The 17,367-nt window shown below is 47.7% G+C and overlaps 1 protein-coding gene across 1 annotated transcript in view; it reads left to right on the forward strand.

The window, feature by feature from the left end:
- CACNA2D4 (calcium voltage-gated channel auxiliary subunit alpha2delta 4) overlaps positions 1–17,367 on the forward strand; it is a 132,559-nt gene that overhangs the window by 54,832 nt on the left and 60,360 nt on the right. The window contains exons 23-26 of the mRNA XM_063318533.1: positions 695–788; positions 2,127–2,222; positions 4,237–4,364; positions 7,604–7,684. Coding sequence (XP_063174603.1) covers positions 695–788; positions 2,127–2,222; positions 4,237–4,364; positions 7,604–7,684 — 399 coding nt within the window. The remainder of the gene's footprint in view (positions 1–694; positions 789–2,126; positions 2,223–4,236; positions 4,365–7,603; positions 7,685–17,367) is intronic.

The raw sequence follows: 17,367 nt of genomic DNA on the forward strand, positions 1-17,367 counted from the left end.
ATCACATTCTCACGGGAGATGAATACAAGAAGGGCCATACAGAAATTAAGCAGGTCAAATAAATGAGGTTTTAGAGTATGTCATTTAGCACATGATGATATCTCAAACCTTCCTAAATGCCTCTCAGTTCCAGTCCGGAGTGGATAAGACCGGTAGCCTAGAGTGGCCTGAGTGGTGGAACCCAGGACAGGACAGTGTTTTGTGAGACTTACAGGAAGGAAGGAGGGCTAACAGAGAAGCCAATGAGCACAAGGACAGAGTAGAGGCCATGAAGAAGTTACTAGTGGTTTTGAAGAAAGCTTCTTGAGTGGAATGGGGTGGCAGATGTCCAGGCCCAGGGTGCCCCAGGGCACCCAGAAGGAAAGGTCAAGGCAGGGATTTGAGGCAATAGCTGTGGACAGCCTGTTCAATCAAGGAGAAGGTCGGAGTGAAGATCTGATGAACTGAAAGCCTCTCACTTGCCCACAGTTTCAAACCCAAACCCTTCCACTGAGTTTGCAGGGGAACCAGTCTGATGATCTTAGCTGTAACATCTATTCCTGTGCTCTCCGCCATCCAGGGTGATAGGTCCTGTTCTCAGCCCTGTAACAGGAGGCCTCTTCTTGTGCCATGTTGCTCTACTGTGCTGGCCAGGCAGCTCATCTAGGGATGGACATGTCTTTCTCTCCTGATTTTTGTTCTCCCTTCTTCTTAGGTGATGAGGAGTTGGTCCAGGAAGTGCTGTTTGATGCAGTGGTCACTGCACCCATGGAGGCCTACTGGACAACACTAGCCCTCAATATGTCCATGTAAGTGTATGAGAAATAAATACAAGTAAAACACCATTGAAGATGCACATCCAGATGCTGTGGGCTTATGTAGTGCCCAAAACAGTCACAAACTCTTGCACAGCATATAAGAAACTTTAGAAATAGCTCAAAAAGCTGATAGAAATAGCTCAATAGCTTTAGAAATAACTCAAAAAGTGTCTCTCAGGAGCAGATGTCATCAGGCTGGCCTTCTTAGGAGACCCTTTAGTTTGGTGAGGGATTTTTTGGTAATGCAACATTAGCGCAACCCATGTCTGAATATCAACTGGAGGAAAGCAGTGATCCAGATGTGTCACTGCAAGGGGTGTTCAGCACCAGTTCTTTGCAGCACCTAACTCAGATGCAGCGCATTTGCCTCTCTAGGGGATAGAGTCTGGTATCCCAGGGCACCTGAGACCATTTCAGTTCAAAGTTATTATGAGTTATTTCCCCGTGCATCAGTTATCCCTTTGAATGGCAGCAGAGTGGCTTGGCTTGACTTTCCATATGACTGTAGCAGAAGTTCCATCCCAGGTAGCAAGGAATTTGCTCCCTTACCAGTAGTGAAGAAAAGGGAATTTGGTCTTGTCTCTACTGGTGATGCCTTCAGATTGAGCCCCAGGAAGGGAGTGGACAGGATGGCTTCAGTAAACAACTTTCTACTTTATTATTTCCAGTGAGGCAGCTGTTGCTTGTACTATTGAGTATCAGATCACGCAGATTTTATTTCAGCAGGTAACATGCTACTTACACAGATATGTGGCCACAGGACCCCTGTCCCTGTTTCAGTTACCAGTATCCCTCCGCTAACAGAGGTTGAGCTAGTAGCAATCATGCTGGGACAGCCAATTATCAGCATATATTTAAACAGCTACACCAACACACCCTCCTCAATTTAAGGCCACCACACCGCAGCAGGCTATCCACCATGTAGCTGTCCCACCTGTGTCCTTGATACCTCCAGCAAGATGCATCAGAATCAATCTACTGCTTTGGAGTTATTCTGCTACCCTTCCCATCCTCTGCATCCATGATACAGCCATTCTCTCTCTGCTGTTCCTCTCCCTCACTTCAACCTCAAGCAGGCAGCCTGGAGTAGGGATAGCAGGAGAGGAACTTATGGTCTACTTACAAGACAATTAAATCAGCAGACTTCAAAAGTGTGACTCTAGGTACAAGTCAAAGCCTGCCAATTGTTAGCCAGTAACAACCTATTGCCATTAGCAGGGAGGAGCCAATGTCTCCAGGTGTGGCTTCTAGTTTGAAAGGCCTTCACCCTGGGACAGGGAGATGGCTGTTCTTCTGAGAACTGTTTGCTTCTGCGTTTCTGTTTCACAGGGAGTCTGAGGCAGGTGTTGAGATGGCGTTCCTGGGCACCCGGGCTGGTCTCATGAGGAGTGCCCTATATGTGGGCTCTGAGAAAATTTCCAACAGGTAAGTCCCTAAACTGCATTAAGGGGTTTCTCTCAGTGTCTCTGAAGGGGCAGCACGAAATCACCACCAGCCTTAAAAGTGTATTTGGGGAGCAACACCTTGATGGCATTGGTGCTGATTTACAAGAGTCAGGGTAGGGGTCTTTTGTCTTACTCTAGTTCTCCTGAGTTTTTCTTAAAATACTGTCCCAAAGTGCATTCATTTCAATGAAAACCTTCAATCGTTCCCTGACTTCAGCCATCTAACAGAGAAAATGTCCACAGTTACTATATATCCCCAGGATCATTTTGTAGTGCAGACACTCTGCACTCCACTGCCCCTGTGACATTCCAGCTTGGCTGGGTTTGATCTTTCTGTCTCAATTCCTCTTCCAGGTTTATTCTGTTCTGCCTTTTACACTGCCCACATTGCAGTAGTATCCCAGTGCCTTCCAGTGAGGCATTAAGTGATGTGACTGACATCTGTCATATATGATTCATCCTCTTGTCCTCTCCCTCAAGGCAAAAGTGTGTGTTCAGTGGAGGGTTTTGACATGGAAAGGGTATAGTTTGCATTTTTGTTGCGTTTTGAATACGCAGGCTGGTGCATACTGCTGTAAGAAAGGACAGAGGCACACCAGCAGATGGAACAGAAGGGGACAGTGTCCGTGGTAGTCTTTAGCTTCTTCGCAGCTGTTTCATTGTCTCCAAGTTCCCCAAACACGAGTCACAGGTTCAAGACAGAGAGCTCTGCTGTGCCTGGAAGGTGACACTCTTCGTGTTTTTGAGGCAATACGGATAAGTCCGAGTAAGCCAGGCTCTGTCAACAAGGGAGAAAATTACATGTGCTGCAGGAGGCTAATATGGCGATTTAGGAGCATCATCCAATGCTTTTAAGCAGCCGCAGTCACCACGCTGCAGTGACAGACCCACACGTGTCACACGAGAGGCGCTTCTGGAATCCCCTGAAAGGAAGGAACTGTATAAACGAGTAATCATTGTTATGTCAAAAAATACAGCAAAACAAGAGGCTGAACACAAAGGGGATTTGTCAGGCAGGACGTAGGGACCTCCAGGGAAGCCGATGACCTGGTTTTCACGAGGTGTCTCCTGAGCACCCGCTTGCCATGCCCTCAGGACTCATCCTCTGGCCTTCAGGAGAACCTGTTTCCTCAAGTACTTCAGTCCCTGCATCTCAAGGAGCTCAGTATTTAGCCACAGTGGCATGACCTTCGGTTTGGGGTGGGGGTTTTTTTGGTGTTGGGTGTGGGTTTTTTGTTGGTTTGGTTTCGGGGTTTTCTTTGGTGGAGACTATCCAATTCCCTTTTCTCACCTGCACCCCATTCTCCCGCAGTAATTAGCGGCCTTCAACTGGCCACCCGCCCGCTTGGCTTCCCTCGCTCACCCGCTCACGCCCCGCCATGCCTCCCTTCTCACTCCTGGCCCTGCTCCTCACGGCGTAACCTGCCAGGCCCCAGGCGGAGAAGGGGGACATCTTCCCTCCCGCCTTGCCCAGGCGCTAAAGCCCTGGAGACCGCGGGAAGCCGCGGCTGCCACCGACCCGCTGCCGGCCCGCGGCCTCCCCTCGCCCGCCCTCGGGGCGGGCGATGGCGGCGTCGCCGAGGGCCTCGGCCGGGGCAACAGCGGCACCTGGCGGGCAGCCGGCGGAGGCGCTGGCCCCGGTGCGGCTGGGAGCGGAGCGGGGGAACCTCCGCCGCGCCCCTGGGCGCTGAGGGGGAAAATGGCGGCGGTTGTGCCGCGGATGGGGCCTGAGCGCTGAGCCCGTTCCGGGGGTCGCTGGCTGACCCCACACGGGGAGGCCTTGCAAACCGCCCCGGGGTGACGGATGCTCCGTGAGGCTCCTTGTACTGGTGTGTTTTGGTTACCTGCCACCCGCCCCCGAGCACCCTCCACCGCAGGGTGAAGCCCCAGGTGATATGCACAACCCCAGGGGTCCCACCGCATTGCCCCGAGGTGGGCTACCGCTTGTTCCTCCATACTGTGTACAAAGGCTGCCCTGGGTTTTCTCCTCGCAGGAAATTCCTGACACGGAAGGACAAGGAAAGTATCTTCACCATGGACCACTTCCCTCTGTGGTACCGCCGGGCGGCTGAGCATCCCCCCGGCAGCTTCATCTACAGCATTGTCTCAGAAGAAGATTCAGGTAACCCCAGCCTGAACACTAGGGCAGAGGAGTGGGGAAGAAAAAGCTTTTCACATCTTGCATCCCGTGCCATGCTCATCTCCATCCCTTTATTGCCACCTCCTTCCTGGTGGGAAGTGCTGAGACCTGGCCTCTTGGTGTTATCTTCACACCATCCACAGAGGGGTCATGGCCAAGATACTGGACACAGCGGAAAGACCAAGCTACAAGCTGTGGGGAAGGCAGGCAGGGCTGCGTAACGTGAGATTGCAGAGGAGGTGAAGGACACATGGAAATGCAGGGCCTGCATAGACGGAGGGATTTAGGAAGGCGAGAGGTGGGGGATCACAAGGTACTTGTGGGGCTGGAGAACACATGAACTGTGAGCAGGGGAAGTGAAAGGTATCACAGAAGGAATTAGACAAGTAGGTGTGACTAGGCCTGGGAGAAAAGATCATCAGGAGAACTGGATGACAGTAACAGCTAGGGATCAGCAAGCACTCAGTCAGGAAGTCTAAGTTTAGAGGGTGTCATTTTTTTTCCATCACCACATCCTATGACAGGAAAGGATGGGTTTGTTATGGAAGACAATGGAGGAAAAAGGAGGATTTTTCCATAGCCTCCTCTTGGGTGTTTCATTGGTTCCCTGTACCATCATGCTACTAGACTGTGGCACCTCTTGCCTAGCTGAGGAGCTCAAACACGAGAGGTAAGCAAGGAGTGGCTTTTCAGTGTCTCTTGCTTAGGGTATTGGTTCCTGAGAGTTTGCAGGGACAGCCAGGAGCTCCTCAAAGGCTGGAAGAGAGCAGAAGAGCCCAAAAAGAAACAATCAAAACAAAATACTCATGTGAGACTCCTACACAGAAGGTAGAAGTCCCCTCTGTGCTCCTCCCTGGCCCCTAGCACTCCATCTCTGTCACGGAGCTCAGCACTTTAGCTGTTAAAGCTTTTTGTGGCGCAGTGGTGGGAGGCTGGTGGGTGGGAAAGCAAGTAGCAAAGAGGAGAAAACCAGACTGGGAGGCAAGAGATATGAACCAGGACGTAAAGGGAAAGGAATGGAAAGAGAAAATACTTCAAACCTTCCACAAAAGCCTCTCTCTGTCCAGCACCCATACATCTCACTTAAAGGCAAGTGTGGAGAGAGGGGGAGGCATGACAGGAGGGATCTTTTACTCCCCTGCATGCCACGGCATTTGCTCTTTGGAATAGAGTGTGGGTTAGAAAACCAGGCAGTGACACCTTGTGGGGCTTCCTAAGGCAGCCGTTACCCAGGACGCAGTAATCACTGCTGGCTAAACATGGGGGTTGTGGCTTGATGTGGCTTTTTTAGAAGTCGTGTAGTTTTGCATGGATAAAGGCAGAACACAAGCAGCTGCCACTGTTTTTTGTATTACATGGCTGTTGGTCAGAAGCTTCAAGCAAGTCCAGGACCCCATTCACCTGGAAACCCTACAGGCACGTTGTAAGAAGTAGTACCTGGCCCTTATGCTCTAAAGTATAAGGGAGATATTACTCTCTTTAGAGACAAAGTTGGTCTTAGAGAGACTGTAATCCATGAGATCACACGATATGCCTGTGAAGAGCCAGGAAATAATATGCAGTGCTTCTGAGTCATGGTGCTTCACCGTCAGAGAAGACTCCAGGCCCTTCCTTGACATCTGATGAAGCAGGGTGCCCCACCTTTTGGCCAGAACAGGCCATCCGGTTTCTTACAGAATTCTTGATGACTACATGCTGAAGTCCCCCTTTCATGCTTTCCACACAACTCTACATGCCTGCCCTGTAACAAGGGGTTTTCATGGCAGATGTACTTCTCCTCACGTAAGAGGGAAAAGCTTGAAACCTTCCTGTTGGGGAAGGAAACCAGCAGAGAATGGTTTATCCAGGGCACCTCCTTCCAGCGTCCAAAAGTCTCAGAGAGAAGACAGCAGGGAAAACCCTGCAAGTCAAGTAGAACTGTTCTTGCAGCCCAGATCTCTCACGTGTTGGGTGTTTGGGTTTGGGTTTTTTTTTGTTGTTTGTCTTTTTTTTTTTTTTTTCCTAGGGTTGCAAAACATATTTTGCTTATTTGTTCTGTCTTAGGGGGAGCAAGAAATTTGGAGTTCACCATAAAGACAGGATTAGGCTAAAGGCACGTGAGCATAAGTTGGCTGGGTATTTGTTTCACAAGGACTTTACTGTTTCTGACATCCTGGAGCAAGTTAGTCTGCTTCAGTCAGAAAAAATGAGTGAGAGACTCCAGGCTAAACTGTGGTAGACGCAGAATTGTGCTCAGGACATGCTGGGTACCAACAAGAATGATGAATGCAGAAATGGAAAGCAGTGACAAATGCTGTAGCTCTTGGGAAGGAAAGAATCCCTGACCCATCTGTCTGAGCAAGAGATTTCCGTACAGCACACAAGGAGGGAATCAGTTGCAGGCTAGATCGATCATGCTGACCTTCAGACTGTCCCCTGGCAGTTCCAAAAGAGGTGCCCCAGCTGAAGCTAATCTAATCGCTTTAAAAAAAAAATACTGAAATGGAATCTGTCACATGGATAATTGCAGGCTGAAACAACTGCACTAACAAAGAGCAGGGAGGTGGGGTCCAGTTGCTTAAACCTATCCAGCCATGCTATTTTAAATGCCCTGTGGGAGCTAAGAAATCTGCACGGGGCTGGCAGATGTGACACAGGACCTACAGGACGCTTAAAGCAGCAGCTAAAGGATAATCAGGACACCCTGGAGCACAACAGAGTTTAGGCATCAAAGTCCCAGAAGACTTTGTTTCTAAAATGGAGTGCGCCCTGGAGGTACCTGGAAGTGCTGTGTCTGTCTCTCCAGTTTGTGGTGCTGGCCTGGCTCGGGTAACAGAGCTAGATGTAAGCCTGGCCTTTGCTGTGCAAGAGTCGGTGTCAGAATTACCTGTCCTGCTTCTCCTCTGTCTACAGAGTTTAGCTGGTGCATGAAGCAGAGCAGCTTTCTGGCCTAAGCTCTACATGCCCAAAATTGAGGAGGCCAGTCCTTTACATTTTGCGCTGAGGATGCTACTTTTTTCATGGGACATTATCTAGAAGAAAAAAAAAAAATCTACTCAAAGCCCCTTAGGTTGCTTATGTGTCTTGAAAGATGCAGTCCTCCAGCTCCTTGGGTGTTTCAGGGTTGAGGCATACATACGCACTGGCCTGGGTGTGAAAGTGTGTGAGCAAGTTGCTCCTGCCGCGTTTTACTCCTCTCTGGTTGTAAGCTAACCAAACCTGCTGTATTTGTGTCTTGACAGAGGGAGGTGGCCTACCAAAAGTGGTGACAGTGAGCACGGCTGTGGCTGTGTCTGTGGATGGGAAGATGGGTATTGCTGCAGGTAGGACATTCTGTTTTCTCGTTTTATCTTGAATGAAATGGTTACATCTTGTATCGAGAGTGGGAGCTGGGAGCTGTTAGCTTGTCATTCAAGGGAAATGACGGGAGCCACAATAGCTTGTGATGTTGAAAACTAGGCCAAACAGAGAATATTAGAGCAGGTACTGAATGGTTGATAGGTTTTCAAAAGGGAAACTGGCTGTTTGAATGGAAGCTTCCCATTTTCAATGCTGGTGAATTTGTAGTTTGAGACTATTTCTCTGGAGCATGAGCAGGTTGAGAAGTCCTTGCAGATTTTGAATTGTTTGCAGGAGACACTTTTGGTTTTTGGAAGAACAGCACGTTCATGCATCTTCATTGTTATGTGAGCCGAAAAATAACTTTTGCTGGTGGAATGAATGGGCTTGTTGCTGGATTTCCAACTCAGACATATAGATTGCCAAACTTACCTTTGTATCTGAGCTTTAAACCCCTTTTGGCAAACCTTCAGTAGACCTTGCGTCTACTTTTGGAAAATTCATGAAGTACATTATTTCCAACAGGACCCCAAAGCTTTTGAAGCTTTACTGTTTTCTGCAGCAATTGCTTCAGCCTTTACGGAAGTACAGTAAACTCAGAAGTGAAACAGAGCAGCCATTTAACGAAGCAAAGCAACATTAATCAATAAAGCTGGCATCATATCCAACTTAAATGCTCTGTGTAGGAGTATTTGGGTAAGAGAAGATGTAGCTCAGTGGAATTTTTTTCAGACCTGGAAGCATTGACTAAGGGAAGGTATTGATGGAACAGGTAATGGCGTAATTATCACCAGAAGCATGCTGAGATGCAAAGCTTCTTGTGAAAGAATGTCTAGGGTTAATGAAGTCCTTTGTGGCGGAAGGAATGAGTAGAATAGATACCAAACAATGACTTTGTTAAAGGAGTATCTGGTAGAGAGAAGGCCATATAGCAGATACCTTCATATCAGAGAGTCAGCCATTGCTTTTGCCTGGGCCAGGCAGGATACAATGAATGGTCTTCAGTACTACTGGTCAGTAAAACTATGGCAGTTTAACTTCATCTGATGAAGCGTTCCTTAATTTCCAGGCTTTCAGTGAGTTCCATTTGAGAGTGGTACTCTTTAAGTATCACCTGGGCATTGAGAAAATATTTATAAGCTGAAGGAGGGCTGTTATGAAATAGCACTTTTCACTAACAAACCACCATTTCAAACCCAAAGCCAGAAAATTATCAAGAAGTCTGTCAACAGACCCCAGTGAAATAGAGTTGGTTTCAGTAAAGTTCATGTGAACTAGGTGCTTGGGTCATAGAAACTGCTCTCAATACTGATACTAACTGGCACTAGTATGAATATACCCAGCCGAGAATGAAATAGAATTGAAACCGAACTAAGAGTCTCTGTGCAACACTTGCATTTTTCTATGCATGAATTTGGGAGGAGAAAAAACCTTTTTTTTAGAAAAGAAAGGTTATTTTTCATGGTTCTTTTCCTTCCCTTTCCTGACCTGTGAGTTAGAGCAGAAGCACACAAGCAGTTCATTTGGCACTCAGCATAAATACAAGGAAGGAAACCTCTGGCTGGAATTGTTGGAGCAAGAACAAGTGGCAGGAGGATCTGCCCCTGACAGAGCCATTTCTCTTCTGTCAGCAGCACTTTTCATAACCCGTGTGGAGATTTCCACCCCCTCAGTTATGCTGAATGCTGAATTGACTGTCTGTGTGGACATGCTGTGAAGGGGCAGGATCCTCTGCAGAGGGAAGAGGAGGGTGGAGAAAGCAGCAGAGGATAGGGAAAGAAATAATGTTAAAACAATAACAATAAGGTAAAAATTCTGTCATTTGTGGAAATGATACAGAACAAACCAGTTTCCTCACTGGTAACCACAGAAGTTGAGACACAGAAATGAATTCTCAATTGCTCTCATTCCTTGAAGGTACCACGGTCCCTGTCGCTAGCCTGCACGTTAGGTCACCTGACCACAAGCATCTTCTGCTTACTTCCACACATAGTACATACAGCTGGGTGTTCTTCATTCCCCATTTCTTATGCATTGATGAAAACTATCCATATTTCATCCAAAGTATGGGCTGCATGACGGCAATGAGGAAAATAATTTCTCCCAAAGGGTCCAAGTCCTTCAGGCCCCCAGCTGTAGCCTCCATTGACTTCAGCAGGAGTGCAAGGGTTTGCCGAGATATGTCCTGTCTGCTGGCTTGGATGTAAGTTTACACCATGTTTTGGAGGTTTCAGGAAGCAAAAAGGTGCTATATCTATGTTACCGTTTGCTTTGTTTCCAATAGTGACTAGGTTCATCATCTGAATCTTTCAGACCAGCAGTCATTTGAAAAACTGAAAAATGAAATAATTGTGGTCACACTACCTATTGCAATAGTATTTGATTTTGAGGATAGCAGCTTTGAGAGTAAGGATGTAGGTCTCTCTTCATCTCCCCTCCCACTAATATAACCATCCTGGGTGTCTGGGACCTGACTCTAGGGGACTTCACCCCACAGTGGGGGCTGCAGCACAAATGATGCTGGGCAGTACTGCAATACCATCCTGAGTGCGTGAGAGAGAGGAATGAAGGGGATTGAATGGAGACACAGCAAGAGGCAATTAGAGCAGAATGGGATGCAGATGGTTGTTATTGTTATTCTGATGGCATCAGCCCTCAGTGGGATTGATACCATGTTCATTTACAGTTAGGATACTACCAGAAGTTTGTTACCCAGCACTGGTTCCCAGAAAGCCAAATATTTTGTAGGCTTGTAGTTTCTGGATAAATGCAGTCACAGTTCTGTAAAAGAGGAACAACGGAGACTTTTTAAGTGCCCCTATAAAAGTGCAAGTGGTATGAACTGGCCTGTCATTCTGCCACTGATCGTTACTGTCACTTGTTTGACTTGACAGTGCTCGGGGGGGATTTATGAGCACTCTGAACTCTTCGCTATTCATGCAGTGAAAAATTAAGCTCTGGGATTTACAGCCATGTCTGAGGGGAGGGAGCACCCCCAGTGCCCCTGTGGGGAGGACGCTAGTGACAGGGAGCATTGGGCCCCTTTTCTTCTGGCAGCTGAATAGCAGTCCCCAGCCAAGGCAGAGAAAGGAGAATTGGTAAAATCAGATGTCCGGAAAGATGACACAGGCCTGGACGCTGTCAGGGAATGAGGGAGCAGTCAGCTGGGATTAGAAAGCAGCCAGGCTGGAGGGCTGAGAACAGGGATGGGGCTGGGGGGGAGTACAAGGGCTTCCTTCCTCCCGTGTCGGTCTGGCTTAGCTCAGTAGGGAGTCTCAGAATCGGTTTGGGGAGAGTCTGAGATGCTCCTCTCACCATTAGAGATGCTGCTCCACACAAGGACAGGTGGGGAGGTGGCCAAATTCTGGAGGGAAAAGGGGTGTCCTCTGCCCTGCCGTACTCTCTTCCCTTCACCCATCCCTCTCTTACCCCTGTGGGCCAAGCCCCTGTACCTGGGGCACGAGGGGGATGCACAAAGAGTTCAAGGTACCCACAGGTCTCTTGGAGGACATTGTGGAGCCAAGGCAGGGTTCACTTGTGCAAGCTGAGTTGGTGTGGTCTCTTTGGTGGGAAGCCACACAGGCAAACCTACCCTTGGCTTTGGCTATACCTGTTTCTTTGAATTAATAATATCTACCTGCTATATTGTGCTTTGGCACTTCAAAGCACTATGCAAACATTAAGTAATGCCTGGATGATTAATTATAATTAATTAGAAGGCAACTATTCTCCTGGGATGTCAGTCCAGTACCTTTCACGCACACTAATTTTGTTGGAAATGAAAAATAAGGAATTGTGATGGCACTCTCCCCAAGCCAAGTCCTGCCCCAGATAGCACTGTCATCTGCTCCCTCCCGTGAGTCAGTAGCCTGGGGCTTTCTGGTCCTCAGGGGTTGCACAGCAAAAATCACATGTAGTTGCTGACAGAAGCTTTTAGTGATTTAAAGCCCCAGTGAAACTGCTGGAATCTGTACAGGAGTTTAGCTGTCACTTTGGGCTGTGTATGACGTCTCTTTCATTGCCTGACCTTCTTGCTGTTGGAGTTATGTGGTTGTCAGCTGGCTGCCAGTCCCAACAGGGTCAGGTGGGTGTTTCTTCCCATCAGGTTCCTTGCCATGGTTGTCGTGTCTCAGGGATGGGAGACAGCCGATACCAACAAACCATGGGGCACGCGCAGGCTCCATGGTGCCCAATAAAACAAATCCAAAGGGGCACTTAGGAGATGCAGGTTTATTTTATATGACACCTCTCTCCTGTGTTTATATTCAAAGTTACTGTTAGTACTTATCTGCAGTGGTTGGACCACAGAGATATCGTTATCCCATGATGACAACAGTATATACAGATGTATTTGGGGAGAGTCCCAGGCAAGCTCAAAGAAGGGCGAGAGAAGTACTGTCTCTATTTTACAGAAAGGATTTTGGGACACTGAGTTATTAAGGCCAGTATTTTCAGAAGTGCTCTGTACTCACAGCAGGAGTAGTTTTTCAAAAAAGCTTAGATTTTTTTTTTCAAAAGTATTTGAAATCAATCAGTCTGAAAAATAGATAACGGGAAGTAATTTTGCCATTATACTGCTGGTTAAAATCCAACCTCTGTCATTCTGATGGAAGCTCTTCATTTGAAAAGTGATTACAGGCCAGCTTGATGTCTCTCCATCCTCTTCCTTGGTCCCCAGTTTTGGCTACCTGCTGTCTGTTACCAGCAAGCAAAGAGAGGAGGTGCGGGTGGCTTTTTCAGCAGTTCTGTTGCTGTGGCATCTTTTCAAACTAATCTACTCACAATTCTGTATTCCTACAGTTTTTTGCTTGGGTGGATAAAACATTTCAACCTCCTCTAGAAAGGGACAGCTGCACCTGTAGAAGCTGCTAAAATGCACGTAAATAAGCAACAATAGCATAAGCACCTTTTACATAGGAATAGCTGCATCCAAGCTGGAGAATTAAAATTATTTCACTAGACTGGCCTGTAAAGCAGCATAATGTTACCCATACAAAACCTGAGAGCAGCTGATCTCTTGAATGTGTGCTGCGGTATTCAGAAGGAATGCTGCCCCTCTTTTAATGATGGAGGTTGTGCCAACATTGTCCCAGCACAGGGACTTTTGTGAGCTCCCAAGGCATCACCTGGCTGCCTTTATGGAAATCACAGTCTCTCCTGCATCCAGTGGTAGCACAGGTAGAAAGAAAGAAGACTCACCTCATTTTCAGCCCATCACCTGCTACGTCTGGTTTCTGCCTGATGCCATTCCCTCCTGGCAATCCCAAGAGCCCAAGCAGTTTCTCAGGCATCCCTTTGATCTGACAAAATGAGAGACATCTGAAGGGGCTGTGCCTTGGAGCTCAGTCACAGAAAGTGTTAGAGGCACTCAGTAAGGCAGAGATAGTGATGATTTTAGTACTAACAGCAGCCATGCATTCTCCACCTTTCAGGATACCTGTCTGGAGGCTGTTACCAGTCAGTACACATTTGGCTGGCCTAAGTGGTGAGCCAATAGTCTGCGGGCCGGGGTATCAACATTACACGGTGCCATTAGTGTGCCAAAACCAGTGTCTCTTGCATCCTTCATCCATCCATCTGCCTGCCTGGCATCCATTGCATTCTGCTTTACATACTGAGCCTTAGGGGAGAGACCTGTAAGCATTTTGTGTGGGGCAGACACAAGCTATTCTATGAGCCAGACAAAAGTGAAGTGGTTGCCTTATTTTGCACTGGCTCTGATCTTACAAACTCTGCCTTTTGCTGAGGTTTGGTATTAGTGCTGGGACCACATGTTTCCCTGTTCAGAACTGGTTATCCTCTAGCCAGGTCAGTGAACAGGCAGAAAGAACAAATATCTGCCTGCAAAACTCCATATAGATGTCTCCATGCCTAGACAGTAACTGGTGACATGGGGCTCAAATACATTTATTTTATCCCCAAAAGAATGCTAAAAATAGGTATGTGAGACACCTTCCATAGCATTCTGCCCACCCTGGCTGGACATAAGCAATTTCGTTTCCTTCCAAGGTGTATCTGCTTTCTGCATAGGCTGTAAGATCTTCAGCACAGGGATCATGCCTCCTCCCTGTATGTGTGAACATTACCTATTGCCTTGGGGATGAGCCCTTGGCTGGGGGAAAAATGAGGACAATAGCCAGTTCTGTGTAATGAATATTTTCTTGTAGCCTCAGCTGAGTGCCGGAGTTTGCAGGCTGCACCGCTTACTGGGAAAAAAACATTAAGTGAATCAGCCCTTCTTTCCTCAGCCCGTGTGGGTATCGCTTTGCCCAGCACAGAGCTCCCGCTGTGAGTGGGTGCCTGTGCCCAGACCCTGCCCTCACCAGCTGTTTCAGGGTATTTTCTCAATAGGACACCATAACAACTTGTAAGCAATGTGATTTCTCTTGTGGGGTCTTGTTAGGCACCCCTCTGGGACATCCTCTGTCCTGGAGCCTGTTCCAGGCTGAAGCTCCAGACCAGGAGCCTGTTCTTGCCTGTGCATAGCAGAAATCTTCCAGCCTAAGGCTATCCATCACTGTCGCCTCCATAGCTCCTCTGATTGCCATGGCTGTCACGCTTGAAGGGAAAAGAGCCCTTGACACTGGCTCAGGAGAGGTTTGCATATAGCTGGATTTTTTAGATTGGCACCCGGCGCCTTTGCCGTGTTCCCTTTGCTTGCAAATTATTTGATATCATTTTAATTCTGAGCCGAATTAGAGCAGTGCGCGGGTTGTCATGGCAACCATTTCCTTGTGCCTTTTGGTCTGACTCATTGCAGACAATTACTCTCGCGCTCCAGGATTCACAGATGTGATAGGAGAAGAATCATGTGCTGGGCTTTCAACTTTTTTTTTTTTTCTTTTAATTTCCTTCCCAGCCTCTTTTGCATTAACTCCTACCTAGCCAGCATCAGCAGGGACCTGTATCTCTGCCCGGGGCCACATGGGCCAGTGGGAGCATATTGTATGTAGAGTACGTGTAGATGCACAAGGTGTGAGGGGATTTGTGCATACGTGTGTGTATTTGCGTGCACAGTTTCTCTGCAGTGCGTTGTGTGGCTGTGGTACCTGTCTGCCTGTGTAACCAGTGTTTTCTGTGTATGCACACAGGTAAGTACATGAGTAATCTGTGTGGACACAGAAGAGTACCCAGTGTGTAGAGGCTGTCAATATGCACTGAGTATTCAGGGGACCGACGAACTGCGAGGGTCCTGAATGGGCCAGGACCTTCCATTTGGAGCTGTGTGAAGATCCACAGGCTGGCAAGCAAGTGGCATTAACACTCTGACCAAGTAGGGTGCAAACCTAAATCTTGTGTGATTGCAAGGCCAGTGCGTTGCCTCACTCGCATGTGTCCCCCCACAATGGCCTGCATCTGTGCATCTAAAGTACGTGGAGGAAAACAGTGTTGTCCATGCAAGGACCATAGGCATAATCGATGTCATGACCTGTGTTAAGACCTATAGTTCAGCAGAGGAGCAAAGTCATGTGAGAAGCCGGTGAAAGGGATCACAGAAGCAGTCCGTAGATGTAGGGATGAAAAGGGTAAATATTACAGCAGAGGAGGTTGTAGGAAATGTCTTCTGAGATGGTTTGTCTTAAATGCAGCCAAGGCACAAGCAGACAAGTTTAGCAGGGTGTGACAACCACAGAAACTTAGCAGATCTGAGGACAGTTCCAGTCTACTCCTAAGACACGTTCCTTTTACCACCAAATTCAGCCTGTTTCCTTCCTGAGTTCCTCTTCTCCTGCCCTGCCTATCCACTTAAGGCACAAATCTCCTCATCTTAAGGCTATGTAAGGGACTCCTGCTACCAGCTCTTCCCCTCGTAAGACCTTTTGCTTCTCCTCCTTTCCCTCACTGGGATACAGAAGGCCATTCATAGGATAATTCTGGTTGGAAGGCACCTCAGGAGGTCTTTAGACAGCCTCCTGCTCAAAGGAGGGTCAACTATGAGATCAGACCAGTTTCCGTAGAGCTTTATTTATATTCCCAGAAATATTCCTTGTTCCTCCCTAATGCTCATATGCTGTACTCTCACCATCTGTGCTGTGCAGAGGCTCTACTGATAGCCATTCTCTTTTTTTCATCCCTATCTTTTCTCTGTGCAAAGACTATCAGCAAATCTTCATGCCGAGGTGCTGGATGTGGGGTAGTTTGCAATGGGTATGGGCCCACTGTTGGGTGGTGAGGCGTGGAGGGCATGAGAGGAAAGGATAGTTGGAAGGTGGCTGTCCTGCTTCTGCCTGTGGGAACGCTTGGCTGGGAGCCCTTTCCCAGAAGCCCTGGGAAGCGCTAGGGTTTCCCAAGGCAGTGGGAAGGCAGGGGAGAGATGTTGTGTGCACAGGAGATAGATAGGCAAGATGTGGACAACACAGCTTGCCCAGGGTGTGTGGAGGGGTGGTCTGCTGCTGGCTCTTGGCAATGCTTTGACAGGCAGCAGTGCAAATTCTAGAGCCTGGGGAGGGGGCAGTTCAGCTTTCAGGGACGCTGTGGAGCCCACATTTCTGGGAGGAGTCAGTAAATGGTGATGCCTGATTCTGTTGCCCTCCATCTGTCTGCCACCACAGGCAACTACTTAGGCTCCTTAAGCTGGCTCTGCAGAGAGCCTATGTGGAATGGAAAAAGAACAGATAGCAAAGAAAGCTGTGTCTTAGAGGTCAGGAAATGTAGGGATGAAGTGAGGATTGCTTACAAATAAAGCTGAGTTAGACCTTGCAAAGGAGATTAAAACAAACAGCAAAAGATTCTTCAGCTATTTTAAAAAAAAAAAAAGATAAGAAGAAGTAAGGACATTTCTGGGCACTAAAAGTGAAGTCAAGATCAAGGAGACAATGGTCTGAGCCAAAATCAAAGAGGGCTCTGCACCCAAGTTATTGATAAGGACAGTCCTTGGGGAAAGAAACAAGCTAATGACTGGGAATAAGGAGCTCAAGCCGCTTAGTGCGCTCACAGTGCTGGGCGTGGGTGCCCTCCAGCCCCAAGCTTATAGCAAGGATGTTTTTTTTCAACTCTACCCACAGTGGTGTCTCCATGCAGGCTAGAAAAGTGAAAATTCAGCAGTTAGGGCTAAGGAAAGGGGAGAAATAAGTTTGCCAGTCTCAGACCTGTAAGTGTGACCTCTGTCATGTTTGTAGCACTGTAGAGGAGACCTCGAAGGAAAGTACAATTATTACCAAACAGTAGGGGAAAAGGGAGCTAGGCAATATGACTCTATCAATGCTAGACCATACCAGACTGACCTAATAGCTTTCTTTCAAATGATTGTTTTCTTGGAAGGCAAAAGAAATTTCAAAGGTCTCATCTCTGTATTTCAGTAAAGCCCTTGATATAGTGCCACATAAGAAACAATTAGTTAAACTGGAGGACATCAGGAAACGAAGAGGGGTTGTAAGGGGCAGGGAGGTAGGAGCCAGTCTGGGAAGGCGGCAGCAGCAAAATCACCTATCAATCAAAGTCTAGGAAAAGGTTACTTGTAGCACTCTCCCAAGGTCAGCCATGGGATTAGTCTTTGCTGACGTTAACCTGAGACCCTGACTCAGAGAGCAATGAGTAGTGAGGAAGTGTCCTGATGATTCAACACTAGAAGGCATTGCTAGTTCAGGGAAGGACCAGGATATTGTAGAGAAAGCCTTATTTGACCTTGGCAGGAGTACCAGAAACAGAATGAATTTCAGTAGTACGA

This window comes from Chroicocephalus ridibundus, chromosome 1 (assembly GCF_963924245.1).
Source record: "Chroicocephalus ridibundus chromosome 1, bChrRid1.1, whole genome shotgun sequence".
In the NCBI taxonomy this organism is placed as follows: Eukaryota; Metazoa; Chordata; class Aves; order Charadriiformes; family Laridae; genus Chroicocephalus; species Chroicocephalus ridibundus.